Source organism: Trichomycterus rosablanca, chromosome 14, assembly GCF_030014385.1.
Source record: "Trichomycterus rosablanca isolate fTriRos1 chromosome 14, fTriRos1.hap1, whole genome shotgun sequence".
Lineage (NCBI taxonomy): Eukaryota > Metazoa > Chordata > Actinopteri > Siluriformes > Trichomycteridae > Trichomycterus > Trichomycterus rosablanca.
This window is the reverse complement of record NC_086001.1, coordinates 14,680,284-14,707,286: the sequence shown is the minus strand read 5'-3', so window position 1 is coordinate 14,707,286 and position 27,003 is coordinate 14,680,284. Positions and strand designations below refer to the sequence as shown.

General features: G+C 39.3%; 1 protein-coding gene across 1 annotated transcript in view; it reads left to right on the top strand.

Moving 5' to 3' along the window:
- Positions 1-27,003, top strand: part of LOC134326693 (adhesion G protein-coupled receptor L3-like) — a 537,600-nt gene that overhangs the window by 157,733 nt on the left and 352,864 nt on the right. The window contains exon 3 of the mRNA XM_063008876.1: positions 25,263-25,433. Within this exon, the coding sequence (XP_062864946.1) occupies positions 25,379-25,433 (55 nt within the window). The 5' untranslated portion in view covers positions 25,263-25,378. The remainder of the gene's footprint in view (positions 1-25,262; positions 25,434-27,003) is intronic.

Here is a 27,003-nt window from a genome sequence, read left to right as displayed (position 1 = left end):
GGTCATTATCATGCTGGAACACTGCCCTGCGACCCAGTTTCCGGAGGGAGGGAATCATGCTCTGCTCAGTATTTCACAGTACATATTGGAGTTCATGTGTCCCTCAATGAAATGTAACTCCCCAACACCTGCTGCACTCATGCAGGCCCAGACCATGGCATTCCCACCACCATGCTTGACTGTAGGCATGACACACTTATCTTTGTACTCCTCACCTGATTGCCGCCACACATGCTTGAGACCATCTGAACCAAACAAATTAATCTTGGTCTCATCAGACCATAGGACATGGTTCCAGTAATCCATGTCCTTTGTTGACATGTCTTCAGCAAACTGTTTGCGGGCTTTCTTGTGTAGAGACTTCAGAAGAGGCTTCCTTCTGGGGTGACAGCCATGCAGACCAATTTGATGTAGTGTGCGGCGTATGGTCTGAGCACTGACAGGCTGACCCCCCACCTTTTCAATCTCTGCAGCAATGCTGACAGCACTCCTGCGCCTATCTTTCAAAGACAGCAGTTGGATGTGATGCTGAGCACGTGCACTCAGCTTCTTTGGACGACCAACGCGAGGTCTGTTCTGAGTGGACCCTGCTCTTTTAAAACGCTGGATGATCTTGGCCACTGTGCTGCAGCTCAGTTTCAGGCAATCTTCTTGTAGCCTTGGCCATCTTCATGTAGCGCAACAATTCGTCTTTTAAGATCCTCAGAGAGTTCTTTGCCATGAGATGCCATGTTGGAACTTTCAGTGACCAGTATGAGAGAGTGTGAGAGCTGTACTACTAAATTGAACACACCTGCTCCCTATGCACACCTAAAACCTAGTAACACTAACAAATCACATGACATTTTGGAGGGAAAATGACAATTTGGACATTTAGGGGTGTAGTCTCTTAGGGGTGTACTTACTTTTGTTGCCGGTGGTTTAGACATTAATGGCTGTATATTGAGTTATTTTGAGGGAAGAATAAATTTACACTGTTATATAAGCTGCACACAGACTACTTTTCATTGTGTCAAAGTGTCATTTTGTCAGTGTTGTCCCATGAAAAGATATACTTAAATATCTGCAGAAATGTGAGGGGTGTACTCACTTTTGTGATACACTGTATATATATATACAGTATATATACATATATATACACCGATCAGCCATAACATTAAAACCACCTCATTGTTTCTACACTCACTGTCCATTTTATCACCTCCGCTTACCATATAGAAGTACAATTACTGAATGTTTTTCTCAGTTTCTCTGCGTGCTTTGTTAGCCCCCTTTCATGCTGTTTTTCAATGGTCAGGACCCCCACAGAGCAGGTATTATTTGGGTGGTCATTCTCAGCACTGCGGTGACACTGACATGGTGGTGGTGTGTTAGTGTGTGTTGTGCTGGTATGAGTGGATAAGACACAACAGCGCTGCTGGAGTTTTTAAACACCTTACTGTCACTGATGGACTAAAAATAGTCCACCAACCAAAAATATACAGCCAACAGCGCCCTGTAGGCAGCGTCCAGTGACCACTAATGAAGGTCTTAAAGATGACCAACTCAAACAGCAGCAGTAGATGAGCGAACGTCTCTGACTTTACATCTACAAGATGGACCAACTAGGTAGGACTGTCTAATAGAGTGGACAGTGGGTGGACATGGTATTTAAAAACTCCAGCAACGCTGCTGTGTCTGATTTACTCATACCAGCACAACACACACTAACACACCACCACCATGTCAGTGTCACTACAGTGCTGAGAATGATCCACTACCTAAATAATACCTACTTTGTGGTGGTCCTGTGGGGGTCCTGACCATTGAAGAACAGGGTGAAAGCAGGTTAAACACGTATGTAGAGAAACAGATGGACTACATTCAGTAATTGTAGAACTACAAAGTGCTTCTATATGATAAGTGGAGCTGATAAAATGGACAGTGAGTGTAGAAACAAGAAGGTGGTTTTAATGTTATGGCTGATCAGTGTGTGTGTGTGTGTGTGTGTGTGTGTATATATATATATATACAGTATATACGTATATATATATATATACACTGTCTAAGTAGTGTATCAAAATAATCTGCCTCATGAGTTTGATGTCTTATTAGAAGCCTCTCTATGTAGGCAGTAGGCAGCAAGGCAGCTTATCAGGTTTTCAGACAAACATTAAGAGGTCTCTATCAGGAAGACTGTATGCTAGACTGGCTCTCTTTGGCCAGCAAGGGGCTAGTACAAGCAGCAGCTAGTGGAGAATTGTAAATATGTCTCTTCTTCTGCCTTTCAAAACAAATTAAATGAAATTCGGATGAATTTTGCAGCTGTAAGTGAGGGTGGTGCCAGCGTCCTGTTGGCAGCATCTATGTGTGTGTCAGAAAATCACTGAGAGCGAACCCTGACAGTGATTGAAAGGCTTAGCAGCCAATCAGGTGCCCCGCTAAGAGGACCATATTGTCCCTCCAGTGGGAGGTGGCAGTGGATTAAACAAAGCATGTGGGTGTGTAAAGTGTGTGCGTAGGCTTTTCGCTAATCATTTACAGGTAGATAGAGTCAGCTCGGTTTTTAACACTTTTTTTTTCTCAAAGTGCATCTCGCCCACAAGACCAAATCTGATTACCGGCAAGGATGGCTGAAGCATATTTCATTTTCCTACTTTAGTCCTGTATGAAAAGGTGTAAAATGATGGTAATGTATTGAAAGATTCGTCTCTCTCTCTCTCTCTCTCTATTACTCGATTGCTCGATTTTGTATGGCGGCGCTTTTATTAATATCTGTGAGAGTAAAGGGGGAGAGTGGAGTTTTGATTCATAACATTTAAAGGGGGTTCGCATTACTTCCAAAGGAGTTAGAAAGATTTTTCTTCTGGCTACTTGCTCCCATTTAGTGATTTGCTCTCTTCAAACAAATTAAGTGCTGTTTGTGTGTGTGTGTGTGTGTGTGTGTGTGTGTGTGTGTGTGTGTGAGAGAGAGAGATTGTGAATGTGTTATCAGCTGAGATAGTTCTGTTAGCCTGTTGGCATAAAACCGCAAGCCATCTCATTACAGAGGATTTTTAAATGTTAAATCAGCCCTGGTCTCACACACACACACACACACACACACACACACACACACACACACACACACACACACACACACACACACCATGAGGAATTCTTCCGACCAACCTAACCAGAAACAGTTTAGCTCAAAGCAATACTTAACAATCCAATCTACTTAATTCCCCCCCTGCTCCAAATTTACTTGATCAGCCAAAACATGTTTGGCATCTTAAGTTTTTCTGATCATTCATTTCATTCTAACTGTATGAACCTTGTTAGCATCTTTAGGGGGACAAAAAGCAGGAACGTAGCTTGAACAGGGCAGTTTATCTTGGGGCAATATTAACCCACACATTTACTGTTCACCCACTCACTTACATGCAATTAAGAACAGCTAATAGACCAACTGCGTGTTTTGGGAGGTTCAAGGAAACCAACATACAGTGAGAGAAGGCCTACACAGACACAGGGGTAACAAACACAACTCCTAACGGACAAGTACTGGAGGCAACTACAGAACCCAGCTCATAAGAACCCATCGTGTTGTGCAACACATGCTCAACCGGCTGTGTCACCGTTCTGCCTTGAAGATTGCTTTATTATATCGACTCCACCAAAATGGGGATTAATAAAAAGGGGCATCTGTGTTGGACACTGAATTACAGTTCATCCCATAGATGTTCCCCTGTCAACTCCATGGTTACAACTTGATTTTACTATGGATAAAAGTCTCTCTATATACAGTCATGTGAAAAAGTTAGGACACCCCATGAAATCCTTTGTCTTTTTAAACATATTTAAACATTTGAGCTTCATTTGAACAGTACTGAGAGATGGAGCTTATATAACTAAACAAATAAAATGTTAAAAAATTACTTTTAAACACAAGCTGTAAAATGTAATGAACAAAAATTGAAATTTATTGTGAGGAAAAAGTTAGGACACCCCCACATTTATTACTACTTAAAATGTCTAAAATTAGAATCCGGTGCACCACATCAGCTGCAATGATTAGACCATCATTAGGGGACAGTGGAGTTTTATTTAAACCTCAGATATTAGTTTGGTTTGCTCTTGATTGTTGAAGTAAGTGATATCACCATGGTGAGATCTAAAGAGCTTTCTGAGGCCTTCAGAAAGAAGGTTGTAAATGCATATGAGTCTGGGAAGGGATTTACAGTTTTTCTCAATTGCTTTGGTGCATTTCTCTGATCAGAATTAAAATTATCATAACTGTTAGTTCAACCTCCACAAGATTTAGTCATTTGTGCACATCACAGTAGCAGTTTCTCATTCCTTCGAACAAATTGCAAATGCTTTTGGACATGCATCAATTGCTTTCATACAATTATCTGCTGTTTTATAACATTATCATTTGCTCATGTCATGTCAGTCAAAATGAACTATTCTTATAAATGCTGAATAGTCATTCCCTATAAAACTAATAGTCCTCATTTCATTGCTCAAATCATAACATACAAAACATGTTGAACTAGTTCTCAAAATCAGTCAAGCAAATCTTACCACAACATTTGCTGACTTTTTTAGACACTCTTTACAGGGACATAATCCCTGAGAATGAGAGGGGTCTAAATGGAGACCATCTAAACAAATATCTTGTAATATGGGATAATGTGTGTTTTCACCACTCAGATTTGGTTAGACAGTGGTTTTCAGGACATGAAAGGATGCTGGTGGAATATCTCCCTCCCTACTCCCCATTCCTTAATCCAATAGAGGAGTTTTTGTCTGCCTGGAGGTGGAAGGTATATGACCGGCATTCACATACCCAAATGGCCCTGCTAGTGGCCATGGATGCAGCATGTGATGACATCACAGCAGAGTCCTGCAGAGGGTGGATTCACCACTTGAGAAGATACTTTCCTTGCTGCATTGCCAGGGATGATATTTGATGTGATGTCGATGAAAATATGTGGCCAGACAGACAGGAACGTCTGGATGTGCAAGAATGATTTACAGTACTGTGTATGTTGTATGTTTCAATTCAGTTCCAATATGTACTGCAATATTGTTTACAGTTGTGCACAGCTCTACCCAAAGGGTGTTTCTTATGTTTGTTGTAAATAAGTTTGTACTTTGCTTTAGCACAATGCTGTGTACAAATTAGAATTGCAAAGAGCATATGCAGTAAAAATGTGAAACATATGTATCGAGTGTCTTGTACTCATTTACCTCACTAAATACAATACAATGTAACTTAACTGTAGATTTTAAATGGGTGTGCTAATAGTGTATAGTGCTGTCTTGAGCATTTTCACATAGTGTCACCATGATCTGACTTTTTTAGCATTGGAAAACACTTACAGATTGAACTGTCATAATGAAAACATGACAAAGCCATTTGACTATCTTGTTCATAAACAATGGTGTCAGGACTTTATTTTGATGACCCTGACACTTTCATTGACATGAATACTTGCTTTTAAGGAATGAACTATCCATTTTGAGTAAGTGACACGCTTTTGCAGGTTATACACTAGGTTTTGCAGTTTGTACTAATTGTTTTGAGAAATGCACTTACTGTTGTGCAAATGTTAATAGTGATGTGAGAAATGCACCAAAGCGACTGAGAAAAACTGTAAAAAGATCTCAAAACAATTAGAAATCAGCCATTCCACTGTCCGGAAAATCATTTACATGTGGTGAACATTTAAAACAACTGCCAACATGGCCAGGTCAGGCTGTCCTAGCAAGTTCAGCCCAAGAGCAGACCGCAAGATGCGTAAAGAAATCTCCAATAATCCTACAATGTCATCACGGGACCTACAGCTAGCTCTTGCCACAGTTGATGTCAAGGTACATGCATCTACCATCAGAAAGAGACTGCACAAGTTTGATTTTCATGGGAGGTGAGCAAGGAGGAAACCCTTGCTGTGAAAAAAACATCAGGGCACGACTAAAGTTTACCAGAGAACACCTAGACAAAGACCAGCACTTCTGGAACAATGTGCTTTGGACAGATGAATCCAAAGCTGAATTATTTGGGCACAGTAACAGAAGACATGTTTGGCGCAAACCAAACACAGCATTTGGGAACAAGAACCTCATACCAACTGTGAAGCATGGAGGTGGAAATGTCATGGTTTGGGGCTGCTTTGCAGCAGCACGGCCTGGCAAGCTCTCCATTATAGAATCCACAATGAATTCTTCACTGTATCAGAGAGTGCTTGAGAAAAATGTAAGACCATCTGTCCAAAAACTGAAGCTGAAGCGGAGGTGGATCATGCAACATGCCAACAACCCAAAACATCCAAGTAAATCCACCAAGGAATGGCTCAAAAGACAGAAATGGAGAGTTCTGGAATGGCCAAGTAAAAGCCCAGATCTTAATCCTATTGAGATGCTGTGGGGTGATTTGAAACTGGCTGTGCATGCAAGAAACCCATCAAACCTCACACAGCTGAAGAAATTCGGCATGGAGGAGTGGGGAAAACTTTCTTCCAGTCGATGTCAGAGACTGGTAGATGGTTATAGGAAATGTCTCATTGAGGTTATTTCAGCCAAAGGGGGAAACACCAGCTATTAGGACATAGGGTGTCCTAACTTTTTCCTCACAATAAATTTTCTTTTTTGTTTATTACATTTTACAACTTGTGTTTAAAAGTAATTTTTTCAGTTTTATTTGTTTAGTTATATAAGCTCCATCTCTCAATACTGTTCAAATGAAGCTCAAATGTTCATTTGTTTAAATATGTTCAAAATGACAAAGGTTTTCATGGGGTGTTCTAACTTTTTCACATGACTGTATATCATAAATATAAATGTAAATAATAGAGGAGAGGGGCGTTCATTAATTTGATAGTGTTAGTCTAGTGAGTAGAGTTTTGGGCTATCAATTGAAAGGTTAAGAGTTTGAATCTCTGCTCTGCCTTGCAGCCACTGTTGGGTCCTTGAGCAAGGCCCCTAACCCTCTCTGCTTCAGGGGCGCCGTACAATGGCTGACCCTGCGCTCTGACCCCAGCTTCCAAACAAGCTGGAATAAGTGAAGAATGAATTTTATTGCACTGTACATCTGTATATGTAAATATGTCAAATAAATGGGCCAAAGTTGAAGCAAACTGATGTCTCTTACCTGCAATTGACAATAATAGCTTTGCAACATTGTACTAATGTTATTAGTTTGAATAGTTTTTTCCACTATTAATGTTTTTTAAAGATTGTTTAACATATACGTTTGCACTAAATAAATTTTTGCACTAAAGATATATTAAATATCAAACACAAGTGGTTAAATATATGCTGCCCATTCCTTGTTGTCATATTGTAAATTGAGGTCCTATGAAGCTGTTTGCACTGTGTTTAATATATGCTTTACTTGAAGGCTATATTCAAAATATACATTGGATGAGGAACACACCCCTCAAATATGAACATATGCTTAAAATTCATGCCCCCCTTCATATACTAATAAATAATGTTAGGATCTGTCAGTGGTTTAATTAGTTGTTGATATGCCCACTTCCCTAATGGATTTGATTCAATTCAATTCATGGCTACAGCCTTGCTATACTTAATCATTATTAAATGTATTTCAATGTACATACGTAGAGTTTGTGCTTTGTCCCATGCTAAACTGTCAGCTACAAGGCTTAGTTCTAAGGACACAAACTGCAGAAATAAAACGGGTCTTGGCAGATTTAGAGTAATTATGTAAATTAATTCCCCCCCTCCTTAAATCAGCTTTAATCAGAGCTGAGACTTTCTTATTACCAGACAGGAACACAATGTAACTTTCACATTTGTAACTTAAACTACTTAAACTACAGGGGACAGCTGTAGTTTAGTGGTTAAGGTACAGGACTAGTAATCAGAGTGTTGCCGGTTCAAGCCCCACCTCTGCCAGGTTGCCACTGTTGGGCCCTTGAGCAAGGCCCTTAACCCTCAATTGCTTAGACTGTATACTGTCACAACTGTAAGTCGCTTTGGATAAAAGCGTCTGCTAAATGCCGAAAATGTAAATGTAAACAGTTTTAACCCAGCAACACCTTGTGCTTGTTTTTAAAATGAATGAGCGTTATTTGAAACCTCTAGCATCACCTATTTAAAATGACTAATCGATCCCCAAATGCAATGTGATGAACAAGAACAACTAAACATGCTGTAATTAGATAATTACAATCCACACTTGTGTATACACACACTCTTCTCTCTGTCACAGCAAACAATATTTGTAGACCAGGACTAACATCAGAGCATTTATGTCAGCTTTAGGGGTAAAGCACAGAGCGCTGGAGAAGGTTGGCAGCACATCTTACAGCTGAATAAACTGGACCATTACTCATCATAAACAGATTTAATCTCCTCGAGCAACCATGAGAAACGCTGATGATGGAAAAGTGGCCGAGCTCAGCAGCAGTCGAACTCTTTCAGCAGCGCCTGACAGCCACGCCCATGCCCTTTTTTATCCTTAACATAAAAACTTCAGTAATCCAAGTGTACAGCTTAAGTGGTATATTATAGATCTACTAGTGCCATCTACTAAAGTCTTTAGATCAGAATCAGAATCAGATTTATTGGAAAAGTATGTGGATACACACAAGGAATTTGGTTCCGACTGAGGGTATCTCTCTAGTATAAATACAGTATACAAGCAATGTACAAGTTGCAGACAATACACTAGAAAAATTAAACATTAAACACAAAATATACAAACCATAAGATTATATACAGGCAAATAGCAGCGTGTGGAATATAGTAATAGTAAATAATAATAATAGTAAAGTGCACAGCATGTAGGATGAGTCCTACAATATTTAGTAAATTGCAGCAGGTGAATATTGTCAGGCTCAAGTCTGTGTTTTCAGTCATTTAATTATTTAGGAGGGAGATGTTTTGTTAGCTAGTTAATTCTGCTCACAACCTTATGGGAGGCAGAATTTTGGGATTACCCTCAAAAAGTAGGATGCTTGTGATGCTACCCTCAAAATAGTCCAGAATATAAAAACTGTCCATGATTTTGAATGAAATCTAGTAGAATGTAAGTGTGTCAACAATTATCAAAGGTGGTGTAACCTGATGCTGAGAAAACAGCGTGAGAGAAACACCAAGCCTGGTTGATTACATTCCTCCAGCTAGACAAATCAAAGTACAAATAAAATGTCAGACACCATTACTAAGCATATAGCAACTTATAATTCTATAGTTTTGGAGGACAAATACATTTTGATTTTTTAACCATGAGAGCTAAAATAATACTCCATGCTCGAGTGATTCATTGACTGACTGACTGTTTACATTCAAAACATAAACCTGTAAACTATCAAAAAAGAAAAAAAAATCCAAAGCAGAAGAATAGCAAGAAACTCCAAACAAAACAGCTTCATCTTCCCACCTCTATTCAACCAAATTACTTTTCTTGAGCAACTGTATTTATTATTGCCTGCTGTGCTGGTACTGAGAAATTTTGGTTACTAGTTGAAAGCCAAATTGTGGGGAAAATAAAATATAAAGCAAAATGAATGTGATTGAATGCAGGTGGTAGAAAATAACAATGTGACTCCACAGCTTCTCGTGTTCCACCGTTAGGTTACGGTTGTTGCACTTGTTGACTCTGCTTTTCCAAGAGAATTTAATGAAAAGAATTTAAAATTAGCTTATTGACTGGACGAAACGTGCTTGTCAGCGGGAGCGGCTGTGTGTGTGTAAGTGTAACCCGGTCATTTTAAAAACCTCTGCCACCCGTGGGTAGGCATCGCACAAACCCAGCATGCTGCTTTCTCTGGAGTTGATTTATTTTGTGTACAGTTATTCTGAAGGCTGACTGTGTAGTCTGCACCTCTGTATCTAATGATGTTTTAGTGCTGTGTGCTGCTGGTTGTCGGGTGGGTTGAGTGTTGTAATTAGCAAGATGTTGTAATTGCTGGCTTCTTTTCCCAACATTGTTCAGAGCAGTCGTTGATCAGGCGCATGTTTCTTTACCCCGAAGTGTGTTTCAAATTTTAATATAATCGAGCCACCACCTCCTTGTTTCTACACTCACTGTCCATTTTATCAGCTCCACTTACCATATAGAAGCACTTTGTAGTTCTACAATTACTGACTGTAGTCCATCTGTTTCTTTATATACTTTTTTTAGCCTGCTTTTACCCTGTTGTTCAATGGTCAGGACCCAAACAGGACCACTACAGAGCAGGTATTATTTAGGTGGTGGATCATTCTCAGCACTGCAGTGACACTGACATGGTGGTGGTGTGTTAGTGTGTGTTGTGCTGGTATGAGTAGATCAGACACAGCAGCACTGCTGGAGTTTTTAAATACCGTGTCCACTCACTGTCCACTCTATTAGACACTCCTGCTCCACCTTGTAGATGTAAAGTCAGAGACGATCGCTCATCTATTGCTGCTGTTTGAGTTGGTCATCTTCTAGACCTTCATCAGTTGGCTGGGCGCTGTTGGCTGGATATTTTTTTTGGTTGGTGGATTATTCTCAGTATAGCAGTGACAATGAGGTGTTTAAAAACTCCATCAGCATTGATGTACCTGATCCACTCATACCAGCACAACACACACTAACACACCACCACCATGTCAGTGTCACTACAGTGCTGAGTGATCCACCACCTAAATAAATACCTGCTCTGTACTGGTCCTGTGGGGGTCCTGACCATTGAAGAACAGCATGAAAGGGGGCTAACAAAGCATGCAGAGAAACAAATGGACTACAGTCAGTAATTGTACAGTTAATGTTATGATCGGTGTGTGTATATATATAATTATGCAGTAAGTCAGAGGAGAATAAACCACACATGATTCAGACTAAAACCATTTGTGTGTTTTTTTTATATTTATTTTGACTAAGCAAGATGTAATGCTGTAAACACTTCAGCGATAGGTAACTATTAGTAAAGTATATTTATCGACTCATTTAGCTGATTACTTGTTTAAACATTTACCAACACATAAAGCAATATGCACACTGGTGTGTGTACGCTTAGTCCGCCCACCACTGTTCAGACTATCAGAAACTAGAGTAAGTAGACAAATTTAGAATTTGATGCCTGAAACCCACACAAAAGCTATATAAATCATATAATATAGATGGTATAAATAATATAGATGAATTTGGCCCTAAGGAACCCTGAGGAACCTTGTGTCAGTGTTGGAAAAGCAAATAAAACCATTGCCTAACTGAGTCGCAACAGTAAAATCACATTAGGGTAACCCTTAAGAACATGTACAATCTGGAGAGTATATTAGAAGCACTTTCATTTGCCTTTAAAAAAAAAAAGCCCAAGGAACTGATCTGTGGCCCACCTAACAACAATGGTCAAGAAAACTCGCACCCTGGCATCATTTCTGATATCATGCTTCTTAAAGTAAAGACTCATACTATGCAGTATACTAGTATGTATTTATGTGTGTTTTTAGAGAAAAATTATTGTTAAATGAAAAAAATGAAAATAGAAATATTTGAAAATATGTAATTGGAAAAAAAGAACAAAACTTGTTACTACACTTCCAAAACACCATAAACTACTTGGACTAGTTGATTAAATGCAATAAATAATAATGATAATGATGATAAAAATAATACTACTACTAATAGTAATACTAATATTAATAATAGTAATAATAATAATAATAATAGTAATAATAGTAATAATAATAATAATAATAATAATAAATGCAATAATAAATGCAATAATAATAATAATAATATTATTAATAATAATAGTAATCATAATAATATTAATAATAATAATAATAATAATAATAATAAATGCAATAACTTAATTTATAGTTAAATTGAATGAATAAACTGTACACAATATTTTATTACATATTTAAATAACACAACACTTGTTATTTAAAAAGCAACAATTTTTAATATATTGCTTTAATAGCATTTTACAAAACTTTCTGATTATTTTATCTTTGATGTATAATGGAGTAGTGGGGTGGCTCGGTGGATAGCACTTTCGCCTCACAGCAAGAAGGTCCTGGGTTCGATCCCCAGGCGGGGCAGTCCGGGTCCTTTCTATACGGAGTTTGCATGTTCTCCCTTTCTCCCTGTGTCTGTGTGGGTTTCCTCTGGGAGCTCCGGTTTCCTCCCACAGTCCAAAAACATGCAGTCAGGTTAATTGGAGACACTGAATTGCCCTATAGGTGAATTTGGGTGTGTGTATGTGTGTCTGCCCTGCGATGGACTGGCACCCTGTTCAGGGTGTTACTGTGTGCCTTGCGCCCATTAAAAAGCTGGGATAGGCTCCAGCATATATATATATATATATATATATATATATATATAGTGTATAGTATAGTCAGTCAATTACTGCAGAAGATCCTTTTCTCTTCCAGCATAACTGTGCACTAAGTCAAGACCCTGTCTACAAAACAAGGTCAGTAAAAACCTGGTTTGAAAGGTCTGATGCAGAGAGAGCTCTGACCTCTCACCAGGTCTTTTCATCCAACATCAGTGTCTGACCTCACAAATCCTTTTTAGACACAATTTGAAATGTTGTAGAAAGAAACTTCACAGAGGAGTCAAGGCTCTTTATAGTAGAGTAACTCCATATAAACACATATGGTTTTGGAATGGCTTGTAAGGTGTCCACATACTTTTGGCCATATAGTCTATGTTGAGAATATAATATCTATGTATGAACAGATCAGGATGAAAAAGCTCTTATGCTCCACAGAGCCGGTCATACTTATGCACTTGTGTTTATATGCATGAGATCTAGTTAGTCTTGTACAGGCGTAGATCAAATGTAAAAGGTGTTCATTTGCAACCTGAAACACCCGTGAGACTGCTGCAGGTGAGAGCTCACTCTAGACTCACTCAGCTATAATTTGCCATCATCTGATCATCTGATCCTTTTATAGCATTTAGTAGATGTTTCTCTGAGTGCTAATAATGACCTTAAGCCCACTGGAGAAACGCCCTTTTATCATAATGTACTTATAGCTAACGTGCATGTTCTGGTTTAAAGACTAAATATGCTTTCAGGAAATTTCCATTTCGTTTCCAGCTTCCATACGTTTTCATATCAGATACTTTGCTGTAAACAATAAAACATTATGGGACCTAAGGCAGAGCCTTGTGGCACTTGGCATGCCTGCATTTTTCTTGCCTTTTACAAACAGTTCCACCTTTTCTGAATGTCTGGCTAAAGGTATAGTGTAATACAAATAAAATTAATACGCTATATTACTGCTGTAATTTAAATGAAGTAAAAAAGGCTTCAATTTGACACAAAATTCTGATTGTGTGCCCTTTTTTTGTTCTGTTTTTGCTCCCGTTGCGCCTCATCAGCTGCTGTTTTAGCTGCAGCAGATCGAGCTTTAAAAGTGTAATTAATTACAGCATCGAGCTTTAACGCCGGGACGTGAATCTCGGTGTGGAGTCAGTGCCAGAAAACACTGATTAGAAAGTTTGCACCAGTGTGTAAGAGGCTAATGAAACTGTCTGATCTAAAACTGCGCTTACTGCCGACTCCGAGCAAACTTATCAAACGCGCGCCGTTCCCACCCGCCTCTGTCTCTCTGGGGTGCATCTGTGCCTGTATGTGTTGGCAAGCATGCCAGTCTGTCTGCCTGTGGATGCGTTATGTGTAAAGCCTTTCACTGCAGACAAACTTCTGATGTTTTCTCCAAAACAAACTGGCAGCGTATTGATGAGATCGGATTCTCGTAGCTCTGTTTTGGCACTGAGCTGAAGCAGATCCAGAGCTCATTAGGGTTTAATGAGGTTTCGCTTGGTACCGCACTCCTTCTGTCTCAGCTTTCTTACCAAAACAGTGAAGCAGAGGCCTGACTTCTGTGTCTACAGCTGGAGCTGTGATGTGACTCCACCATGTTAAAGCCAGATGACATATCAGTGCCAACCCGCAGAGTGAAGTGCAATTTCCTATCAAATATTTCCCTCTGTGTGTGTGTGTGTGTGTGTGTGTGTGTGTGTGTGTGTGTGTGTGTGTGTGTGTAAGCCAATACTGCACTGTTCACTACTCTACATTTGTACCGCCATCAAATCTTCATATCACAATGCTTAAATCACAGTTTATGTGTTGTGTGTAGGCATATCTGCCATTGGTCAGTAGATTTTATGAGTAATGTTGCCAGATTTTGTCTGTGGTGTTCTCGGACAGAGAAAAGACACCATATGAACCTAGACATCAGTAGAGTATCCAGACCAAACTCAAACTCACTCACTCACTCACTGGGGGGTGCTGGAGCATATCCCAGCCTTCCAATGGGCGCAAGGCACACAGCAACACACACGCAGAGCAGACACACACACACATACACATTCACCGATAGGGCAATTCAGTGTCTTCAATTAACTTGACTGCATGCTTTTGGACTTTGGGAGGAAACCGGAGCTCCCAGAGGAAACCCACACAGACACGTGGAGAACATGCAAACTCCGCACAGAAAGTATCCGGTCCACCCCACCTGGGGATCGAACCCAGGACCTTCTTGCTGTGAGGCGACAGTGCTACCCACTTAGCCACCGTGCCGCCCCAAACTCAAACAATTTTTACCAATGTCTCTTTCCCTCGGCCAGGATTGATTCTGGGTTAATTTATTATTATTATTAATTTTATTTTTATTATTGTTATTATTATTATTATTATTATTATTAATTTAGTTTTTTTTATTATTCTTAGTTTTATTATTATTTTTATTATTATTATTTATTATAATAAGATTTATTTTTTTATGATTAATTTTATTATTCTTAATTTTATTATTATTATTAATTTTATTATTATTATTATTTATGATAATAAATTTGTTATTATATTTAATTATTATTATTATTAATAATTTTATTATTATTATTAATTTTATCACATTTTTTTTTATTATATTTAATTTTATTATTATTATTCTTGATTTTATTATTATTATTATTAATTTTATTTTTTATTATTCTTAGTTTTATTGTTTTTTTTTATTATTATTATTTATTATAATAAGAATTTTATTTTTATTATTCTTAATTTTATTATTATTTTTATTAATTTTATTATTTTTATTAATTATAATATAAAATTTATTTTTATTATATTTCATTTTTTTATTATTATTATAAATTTTATTATTGTTGTTGTTGTTGTTGTTGTTGTTATTATTATTATTTATAAGGGATATGGTACTAATATTGGGATATTAGTTAAGCTTCTTTATTATAGTTCATTATTTGTTTTATTTATTTATTTATTTATTTTTCTTGAATATTAATTTAATGTTTCTTAATGTTGTGGTTACTTGCTTCAATGGAAAAAAAGTAACTACAATATTAAACCAACTTTATATTAATGCATATGGTCTTGCAAAAGGATGTGCTGCAGGGTCACAGTCACCTGTCCACATACTTTAAGCAATAAAAATGATTCATTTTATATGAATCACAGAACGATTCGCAGAGCCAACACCTCTTCAGTTCAGCCGGAATGACAGTTTTAATACTGAATATTGGCACAAAGATGAGAAATGTGAACAAGAGCAGCTTTTCATGTGGTATCACAGATCAAAATGTATGCAGACGGCAGCGCTGGCTAGCAGTGTCCTGTTCTGGCCGAGAGGATCAGAGAGAATAGAATCCCACTGGGAGATTTAGAGCGAGCGACGGGCCGCTGCTGAATCCCAGACGTCAGCATGTGTGTGTGTGTGTTAGGCCTTTTGTTCCTCACTTCTGATTCCCTATCGTCAGCGCATGCACTAGGATTTTTGCAGTGGGCAACAAAACTGTCGCATGCTTTCAGGAAGCCTGATCAGAAAAAAGAGCGGATGGAGAAAATCCACGATTTATACAGGCAGGAACTGCAGTGTGCTGGAGTAATAAATGTACAGGGAGTAAAACCTTGTAGTATAGTACACTAGGTTTCCGGACAAACAGGATGCTATGGACAGAATTTCCACTCCACTTTCCGTTCACATCTTGAGACATGCAGAGGGTGAATTAGCTGCTCTAAATTTTCTGTCTAAGTGGTGGATTAAGTGGTAAAGTGAGTCTCTGGACCTGCTTTGATCCTCACCTCCTTTCACTGCCTGTGAAGGCTTTTTCACATTCTTTTTGTTGTGCACATGGCTTCTCTTTGTGAAGTAGAAGCATGCAGAGCATGTGATGGATTGGTGCTCAGCACATGTGTCCGCCTTAAATATCTGCTGTTGAGCATATACTTACACACATACCATAATCAAATGTTTTAATGGAATTGAAAAACGGCTATTAAAAAAATATACACATGTTGCTCAGGTAGCGCAGCTGTAAAACACGCCAGCACACCAGAGCTGGCATTTCGAACGTGTCGGTTTGAATCTTAGCTCTGCCATCCGACTGGGCTGTGTGGCTACATGAACAACGATTGGCTTGTTGTTTTACAGGGTTCGAGCCGGAGCAGGGACCTCATAACTGATGCAGTTATGACCTCTGGTGGCTGAATGATGGTGTCTGCACAGAAACTAGGAATAATGATCAGGGTGTGGCTACTGCACACATGTCGGAGGGGGTGTGTCAGGCTCACTCTCTTCAATCAGGAGTGGAGATCGGTAGAGAGAAAGTGTAATGCAATCGGATAATTGGATACGACTAGATTGGGAGATTATCTATATATATCTACAGTATATCTACAGTATATGTGTGTGTATATGTATATATACTGGTGCTGGTCATAAAATTAGAATATCATGAAAAAGTTGATTTATTTCAGTAATTCCATTCAAAAAGTGAAACTTGTATATTATATCCATTCATTACACACAGACTGATATATTTCAAATGTTTATTTATTTTAATGTTGATGATTATAACTGACAACTAATGAAAACCCCAAATTCAGTATCTCAGAAAATTAGGATATTACTTAAGACCAATACAAAAAAAGGATTTTTAGAAATGTTGGCCAACTGAAAAGTATGAACATGAAAAGTATGAGCATGTACAGCACTCAAAACTTAGTTGGGGCTCCTTTTGCCTGGATTACTGCAGCAATGCGGCGTGGCATGGAGTCCATCAGTCTGTGGCACTGCTCAGGTCTTATGAGAGCCCAGGTTGCTCTGATAGTGGCCTTCAGCTCTTCTGAATTGTTGGGTCTGGCGTATCGCATCTTCCTCTTCACAATACCCCATAGATTTTCTATGGGGTTAAGGTCAGGCGAGTTTGCTGGCCAATTAAGAACAGGGATACCATGGTCCTTAAACCAGGTACTGGTAGCTTTGGCACTGTGTGCAGGTGCCAAGTCCTGTTGGAAAATGAAATCTGCATTTCCATAAAGTTGGTCAGCAGCAGGAAGCATGAAGTGCTCTTAAACTTCTTGGTAGATGGCTGCATTGACCTTGGACCTCAGAAAACACAGTGGACCAACACTAGCAGATGACATGGCACTCCAAACCATCACTGACTGTGGAAACTTTACACTTTTACAAGCAACGTGGATTCCGTGCCTCTCCTCTCTTCCTCCAGACTCTGGGACCTTGATTTCCAAAGGTAATGCAAAATTTACTTTCATCAGAGAACATAACTTTGGACCACTCAGCAGTCCTTTTTGTCTTTAGCCCAGGCGAGACGCTTCTGACGCTGTCTCTTGATCAACAGTGGCTTGACACAATGAATGCGACAGCTGAAACCCATGTCTTGCATACGTCTGTGCGTGGTGGTTCTTGAAGCACTGACTCCAGCTGCAGTCCACTCTTTGTGAATCTCCCTCACATTTTTGAATGGGTTTTGTTTCACAATCCTCTCCAGGGTGCGGTTATCCCTATTGCTTGTACACACTTTTCTACCACATCTTTTCCTTCCCTTCGCCCCTCTATTAATGTGCTTGGACACAGAGCTCTGTAAACAGCCAGCCTCTTTAGCAATGACCTTTTGTGTCTTGCCCTCCTTGTGCAAGGTGTCAATGGTCGTCTTTTGGACAACTGTCAAGTCAGCAGTCTTCCCCATGATTGTGTAGCCTACAGAACTAGACTGAGAGACCATTTAAAGGCCTTTGCAGGTGTTTTGAGTTAATTAGCTGATTAGAGTGTGGCACCAGGTGTCTTCAATATTGTACCTTGTCACAATATTCTAATTTTCTGAGATACTGAATTTGGGGTTTTCATTAGTTGTCAGTTATAATCATCAACATAAATAAATAAACATTTGAAATATATCAGTCTGTGTGTAATGAATGGATATAATATACAAGTTTCACTTTTTGAAAGGAATTACTGAAATAAATCAACTTTTTCATGATATTCTAATTTTATGACCAGCACCAGTATATATGTATGTGTGTGTGTGTGGGTATATATATATAAATAATCCAAATATAAATAAATATAAATAATCCAAATCGACTACCGCTGGCATCCAGGGTTCAAATCTCCAGTTCTAATCCCCAGTTGTTATCAGACAAGATTGGCTATTTCTCTCCATGGATCGGTGTCCTGTCCTGTAGGTGTGCTACTGCATTGCATTTAGTGATTCCAGAAAGCCGGACCCACCACGAGCCTGACAAGGATGAAATGAAATCTTCAGCAGGTCAACCTGAATGTCATGGGAGTCTGACCCTAAAGTTGAGAACTACTGACCTATCAGATTCACAGTGAGGTATCCAGCTGGAAGGTAAAAGTAAAAAGGTGTAAATGCTCAGGAATAAGGATTCAGAACCTGTGCATTTTTTCCGTGTGACATTTTCTATTTCTATTATTACTGACACACACTTTGCTAAGACTCCTTTATTCTATTTTATTTGCTGTAATCTTGTGAACAATTTCAAGTACTTTTCTCAGGATTGTTTGTCTGTGTGCATGGTGCTGTGAAGCAGGTTTTTGTAATGGTGTAATGATGCTTGTCATTCATCACTGGTATGAGTCCTAATCAACACTTTCTTTTCACCAATTTTCTCTTCATTTCCAAATGTGATTAAATGCATGGGGTGTTGCATTCATTCTCTCTGAGATTAGGAGATTACAATGCTGTGGGATCTGTCAGTTTTGCTACCTGTCAATTGAAAAATCTGCAGACGCTCTGGAATGATACTCCTCTAGGTTCGACATTCACATGAAAACTCATCAACACTTAAATCGATGTGTGATTTCTTTTTTAAATCTCTCAGCGTGGTGACCTGCACCACGGTACAGTCTGACAGTGTCTTTATATATATATATATATATATATATATACAGTGTATCACAAAAGTGAGTACACCCCTCACATTTCTGCAAATATTTTATTATATCTTTTCATGGGACAACACTATAGAAATAAAACTTGGATATAACTTAGTAGTCAGTGTACAACTTGTATAGCAGTGTAGATTTACTGTCTTCTGAAAAAAACTCAACACACAGCCATTAATGTCTAAATGGCTGGCAACATAAGTGAGTACACCCCACAGTGAACATGTCCAAATTGTGCCCAAAGTGTCAATATTTTGTGTGACCACCATTATTATCCAGCACTGCCTTAACCCTCCTGGGCATGGAATTCACCAGAGCTGCACAGGTTGCTACTGGAATCCTCTTCCACTCCTCCATGATGACATCACGGAGCTGGTGGATGTTAGACACCTTGAACTCCTTCACCTTCCACTTGAGGATGCGCCACAGGTGCTCAATTGGGTTTAGTCCATCACATTTACCTTCAGCTTCCTCAGCAAAGCAGTTGTCATCTTGGAGGTTGTGTTTGGGGTCGTTATCCTGTTGGAAAACTGCCATGAGGCCCAGTTTTCGAAGGGAGGGGATCATGTTCTGTTTCAGAATGTCACAGTACATGTTGGAATTCATGTTTCCCTCAATGAACTGCAGCTCCCCAGTGCCAGCAACACTCATGCAGCCCAAGACCATGATGCTACCACCACCATGCTTGACTGTAGGCAAGATACAGTTGTCTTGGTACTTCTCACCAGGGCGCCGCCACACATGCTGGACACCATCTGAGCCAAACAAGTTTATCTTGGTCTCGTCAGACCACAGGGCATTCCAGTAATCCATGTTCTTGGACTGCTTGTCTTCAGCAAACTGTTTGCGGGCTTTCTTGTGCGTCAGCTTCCTTCTGGGATGACGACCATGCAGACCGAGTTGATGCAGTGTGCGGCGTATGGTCTGAGCACTGACAGGCTGACCTCCCACGTCTTCAACCTCTGCAGCAATGCTGGCAGCACTCATGTGTCTATTTTTTAAAGCCAACCTCTGGATATGACGCCGAACACGTGGACTCAACTTCTTTGGTCGACCCTGGCGAAGCCTGTTCCGAGTGGAACCTGTCCTGGAAAACCGCTGTATGACCTTGGCCACCATGCTGTAGCTCAGTTTCAGGGTGTTAGCAATCTTCTTATAGCCCAGGCCATCTTTGTGGAGAGCAACAATTCTATTTCTCACATCCTCAGAGAGTTCTTTGCCATGAGGTGCCATGTTGAATATCCAGTGGCCAGCATGAGAGAATTGTACCCAAAACACCAAATTTAACAGCCCTGCTCCCCATTTACACCTGGGACCTTGACACATGACACCAGGGAGGGACAACGACACATTTGGGCACAATTTGGACATGTTCACTGTGGGGTGTACTCACTTATGTTGCCAGCTATTTAGACATTAATGGCTGTGTGTTGAGTTATTTTCAGAAGACAGTAAATCTACACTGCTATACAAGCTGTACACTGACTACTCTAAGTTATATCCAAGTTTCATGTCTATAGTGTTGTCCCATGAAAAGATATAATGAAATATTTGCAGAAATGTGAGGGGTGTACTCACTTTTGTGTACACTGTATGTATATACAGTGTATCACAAAAGTGAGTACACCCCTCACATTTCTGCAGATATTTAAGTATATCTTTTCATGGGACAACACTGACAAAATGACACTTTGACACAATGAAAAGTAGTCTGTGTGCAGCTTATATAACAGTGTAAATTTATTCTTCCCTCAAAATAACTCAATATACAGCCATTAATGTCTAAACCACCGGCAACAAAAGTGAGTACACCCCTAAGAGACTACACCCCTAAATGTCCAAATTGAGCACTGCTTGTCATTTTCCCTCCAAAATGTCATGTGATTTGTTAGTGTTACTAGGTCTCAGGTGTGCATAGGGAGCAGGTGTGTTCAATTTAGTAGTACAGCTCTCACACTCTCTGATACTGGTCACTGAAAGTTCCAACATGGCACCTCATGGCAAAGAACTCTCTGAGGATCTTAAAAGACGAATTGTTGCGCTACATGAAGATGGCCAAGGCTACAAGAAGATTGCCAACACCCTGAAACTGAGCTGCAGCACAGTGGCCAAGATCATCCAGCGTTTTAAAAGAGCAGGGTCCACTCAGAACAGACCTCGCGTCGGTCGTCCAAAGAAGCTGAGTGCACGTGCTCAGCGTCACATCCAACTGCTGTCTTTGAAAGATAGGCGCAGGAGTGCTGTCAGCATTGCTGCAGAGATTGAAAAGGTGGGGGGTCAGCCTGTCAGTGCTCAGACCATACGCCGCACACTACATCAAATTGGTCTGCATGGCTGTCACCCCAGAAGGAAGCCTCTTCTGAAGTCTCTACACAAGAAAGCCCGCAAACAGTTTGCTGAAGACATGTCAACAAAGGACATGGATTACTGGAACCATGTCCTATGGTTTGATGAGACCAAGATTAATTTGTTTGGTTCAGATGGTCTCAAGCATGTGTGGCGGCAATCAGGTGAGGAGTACAAAGATAAGTGTGTCATGCCTACAGTCAAGCATGGTGGTGGGAATGCCATGGTCTGGGGCTGCATGAGTGCAGCAGGTGTTGGGGAGTTACATTTCATTGAGGGACACATGAACTCCAATATGTACTGTGAAATACTGAAGCAGAGCATGATCCCCTCCCTCCGGAAACTGGGTCGCAGGGCAGTGTTCCAGCATGATAATGACCCCAAACACACCTCTAAGACGACCACTGCTTTATTGAAGAGGCTGAGGGTAAAGGTGATGGACTGGCCAAGCATGTTTCCAGACCTAAACCCAATAGAACATCTTTGGGGCATCCTCAAGCGGAAGGTAGAGGAACGCAAAGTCTCGAATATCCGCCGGCTCCGTGATGTCGTCATGGAGGAGTGGAAAAGCATTCCAGTGGCAACCTGTGAAGCTCTGGTAAACTCCATGCCCAGGAGAGTTAAGGCAGTTCTGGGAAATAATGGTGGCCACACAAAATATTGACACTTCAGGAACTTTCACTAAGGGGTGTACTCACTTTTGTTGCCGGTGGTTTAGACATTAATGGCTGTATATTGAGTTATTTTGAGGGAAGAATAAATTTACACTGTTATATAAGCTGCACACAGACTACTTTTCATTGTGTCAAAGTGTCATTTTGTCAGTGTTGTCCCATAAAAAGATATACTTAAATATCTGCAGAAATGTGAGGGGTGTACTCACTTTTGTGATACACTGTATATATATATATATATATATATATGAGATATATATATATATATATATATAAAGATATAAATATATATATACTGTAGATATAGATATATAGACAGACAGACAGACAGACAAATAGACAGATATAGGAAAAAACCCAAGTGTATTCATTATTTGCTACATTCCTTAGTTACCACTTCATCTTAATCAGTAGGTAGAAAGCTGTATTGCATCCTAGACTGGACACCAATCTATGACAGGTCACTCACACATTAATTTACTCAGTAACACCTAGGGGCAATTTAGAGCAGCCATTCCACATAGGTCTATCTCAGCTCTGTCATATATAGCACCTGCTTTATCCACTGCTTTATACACCGATCAACCATAACATTAAAACCACCTCCTTGTTTCTACACTCACTGTCCATTTTATCAGCTCCACTTACCATATAGAAACACTTTGTAGTTCCACAATTACTGACTGTAGTCCATTTATTTCTCTACATACTTTTTTAGCCTGCTTTCACTCTCTTCTTTAATGGTCAGGACCCCCACAGGACCACCACAGAGCAGGTATTATTTAGGTGGTGGATCATTCTTAGCACTGCAGTGACAGTGACATGGTGGTGGTGTGTTAGTGTGTGTTGTGCTGGTATGAGTGGATCAGACACAGCAGCACTGCTGGAGTTTTTAAATACCACCGCTGTTGGCTGGATATTTTTGGTTGGTGGACTATTCTCAGTCCAGCAGTGACAGTGAGGTGTTTAAAAACTCCAGCAGTGCTGCTGTGTCTGATCCACTCATACCAGCACAACACACACTAACACACCACCACCATGTCATTGTCACTGCAGTGCTGAGAATGATCCACCACCCAAATAATACCTACTTTGTGGTGGTCCTGGGAGAGTCCTGACCATTGAAGAACAGCATGAAAGGACTACAGTCAGTAATTGTAGAACTACAAAGTGCTTCTATATGGTAAGTGTAGCTGATAAAATGGACAGTGAGTGTAGAAACATGGAGGTGGTTTTAATGTTATGGCTGATCAGTGTAAGTACACCTGCATTAGATATTTGGTTTCTTTTTAAGTTTTGAAATTAGTTATTAGTTTAGTTTAGATTTATCACCTACCACAATGAGATTTAATCTTCACCTATCACAGGAGATCTCAACCTTTTTTGGCAAATGACCCCATTTTTATCTGTCATGGTCCAGCAGAATATAAAAGCTCAACAACAGTTAAAATGTATGTGCAATTTCTTCTAAAAAGTATTTGACTATATAAACCTCTAAACTATATGGCCAAAAGAATGTTGGCTTCTGATCATAATCTTATTGTCCCATTCTAACACCATGGCCATTCAAAGAAAATTGCCCCTTCTTTGTAACATTAACAGCATCCATTGTTCTATTAAGACCTTGCACAAGATTCTGGAGTGTATCACTGGGAGTTTGTGCCTATTTGGTTATTAGATCATCATTGAGGTCAGACACTCGTGGCTGGACAAGAAGGTCTGGATCACAGGCGTTATCCAGGCCATTTTATTACAAAACTGGCAGGGTTCTGTGCAGGCCTCTGTACTGTTCCTCCACACCAGACTCTGCAAACCATGTCCTCATGGACTTCAGTTTGTGCCAAGAGGCATTGTCATGTTGGGTTAGTAAAGATTGGCTTTTAGTGGGGCAATAATTAGGAGGAGTGTCTATATAGTTTTCCCATATTGTGTATATATTTATTAACCAGTACATATTGGTTGAAGCTTAACCCAGACAATACTGAGCAAAAAGCAGAAATACACACACACACACACACACACACACACACACACACACACACACACACACTATGCCACTGTGCCACCCACATTTATATAACTATAATAAAAAAAAAAAATACAATAGTCTTATCTGTTTTTATTCAAACAGCTTTATAGTAGTCTTAATCTATTTTATTATCAACAAGATTATAAATTATTAGATTTATAAAACCTTGTATTTGTATTCAAATTTTTTGTTTCAGAAAAGAGTCATTATAAACATTTTGCTGCATTCATAAAATATTTGCTTCACTTGCCAGCACAGATGTTCTAGGGTGAGCAGTTAAACTAGGCAGAGGCATAAATAACCAATACAACATAAATTATTCAAACATAATAACAATTATATAATATATTATAAAATAAACTGTTTACTTACACAGACAGAATCAGTGTTAGTGGTAGAGATACATGGTGGGCACAATCTGTGCTCAAACTGTGTGATTAGTTACAGCCTTAGTAAATTAGATGTTCATTTCAAACTACCCTTTGTAGCAGCTACTGATTGATTTTTGCTAACTACTTAACTAATTACAAACCAAATTCATACCAAGGAAAGTTTAAACCATATATATAAAGAATAATAAGAAATATGCACCACTTTCAAACATAAATTGCAATGTTTTTCTTGCATAATTCATCCTTCTCAAAAAAAAAAAGTAAATCAAAAGTAAATCAAGCCCTCAGTCCCAGATTGGGGTATGCCTATCAATAATTGTATGGTTAAGCTTGTATATGCATTTTATATGCAAGCCACTAAGTGTGCTATTTAAAAAGCAAAAAGTTGTTTTCTTTTCTGCAATACTGGAGTTCATTGATCTTCCAATAGAAATCACAGCACATCGTTTGCCAACTCCTGGCGACCTACCTACACTCCACACTTTTGTTTTCCCTACTGTACCACACCTGATTCAAATGAGCTCATTATAAACTGAAGGATCAACATGAACTCTGTCGTGCAGGGAAATTACAGGAGTTTGGAAACACAGCTGCAGACGATTCACTTTTCTTACTGATTTTCAGTGGTCAGTACTAATGCAGTTGTTCTTTTGTGTTTGGTTTCAGGTGACGCCAATTTGGCCCACAGGCTTCCAGAATTTGAGCTTATTCACCGGCTGAACGTCACACTTGTACTGGCAAACCGACTCAGAAAGGAGCAGCTTCCCAAAAGGGGTAGGGCCATGTGGGCACTGCAAATGCTCCTATTGGGCAGCCTGCTGGGTCCCGCGGCTTTGGGTGAGTAATTTGATCTACTGACGATGGCTGTGTTAGAAATTTTGCAATGCGTGCTACCATACTTCATACTTGCCTCAATATTAAACATAATAGTATGCTGTATGCTAGAGGTGTCATAGTACAGTCTACTGTTAAGTGCGTAAAAGGCAGTGAAATGCATTATGGGATAGACAAGTCATTTATTTATGAAACGCTAGTTTCTAGATCAATGAGACTGAAGTATGAGCTGTCACTTTTAATTTAGTTTCATGCCAATGCTGCTACTTGACAGTTTTTTTGTTGCATTATGGGAAATCCTGTGTCCTGTAGGTTGCTCTGGTAAAATACTGTCAAATACGTGACATTAATTGTACATCATTCAGGTATCTTTGGCATACTGAGCTGAACTTAACACTACATCTTTATTATGACTTACTAAGCTTACTTTTAATGGATATAAGTAATATTACTAGCTAATGGATTTCAGTTAGTATTAGTAACATTTATAACTTACACTATGAACAAAAGTATTTCAACTAGTTGGTCATCCTATTCCAAAAACATGGGCATAAGTATAGTGTTGGCCTCCACTTTGCAGATATCACAGCCCACTCTTCTGTACAGGCTTCTTACGACATTTTGAAGTGTCTCGGTGGGTATTTGTACCTGTGAGGTCTAGCAATCATGCTGGACTAAAAGGTTTGGCCCACAGTTGATGTTCTGATTTATTCCTAGCATGTCCAGTCGTGTTGAGTGGCTTTTTGCAGGCCACCAGAGTTCTTTTACACCCAACTCTAAACCATGTCTTTATTAACTTTCCTTTGGGCACTAGAGCAAAAACGGACCTTCCTCAAACTGTTGCCACAAAGTTAAAGCATAAAATACATTTTCAGTCAATATTTTTATAGCTATACCTATAAGCCAGGAGTGCGGCCAGTAATTAGGAGGGGTGTGTACATGGGCAGTGGTAGCTCAGTGGTTAAGGTGCTAAATTAGTAATCAGAAGGTTTCTGGTTCAAGCCGCACCACTGCCAAGTTGCCACTGCTAGGCCCCTGAGCAAGGCCCTTAACCCTCGATAGGGCCCCTAAGCAGGCCCCCTAACACTCGATTGCTCAAGTTATATTCAGTTGTAATTAGAAACATAATAAGTCATAATAAGTTGCTTTGGATGAAAGCATCTGCTAAATGAAGTAAATGTAAATGAACCTACTTCTGGCCATATAGTGTATCACTAATAAGCTAATTTATATGTATATATATATATAAACTAATAAAGCTAATATTAGTATTAGACCTGAAAAATCCCACTGATTGCTCATTGGTCCAGCTATTCGAAATACAACTCATCTCAGAGTTTACCAGCAATTTGGTTGTTTAGAGACTACAAAAGAGTCCCCCAAAAATATAGGTGGGTTAGTAAAGACTTATACATTGCTTAGACAAAGAACCTATATATATATACAGTATATAGTATATACAGTGTATCACAAAAGTGAGTACACCCCTCACATTTCTGCAATTATTTCATTATAACTTTTCATTGGACAACACTATAGACATGAAACTTGGATATAACTTAGAGTAGTCAGT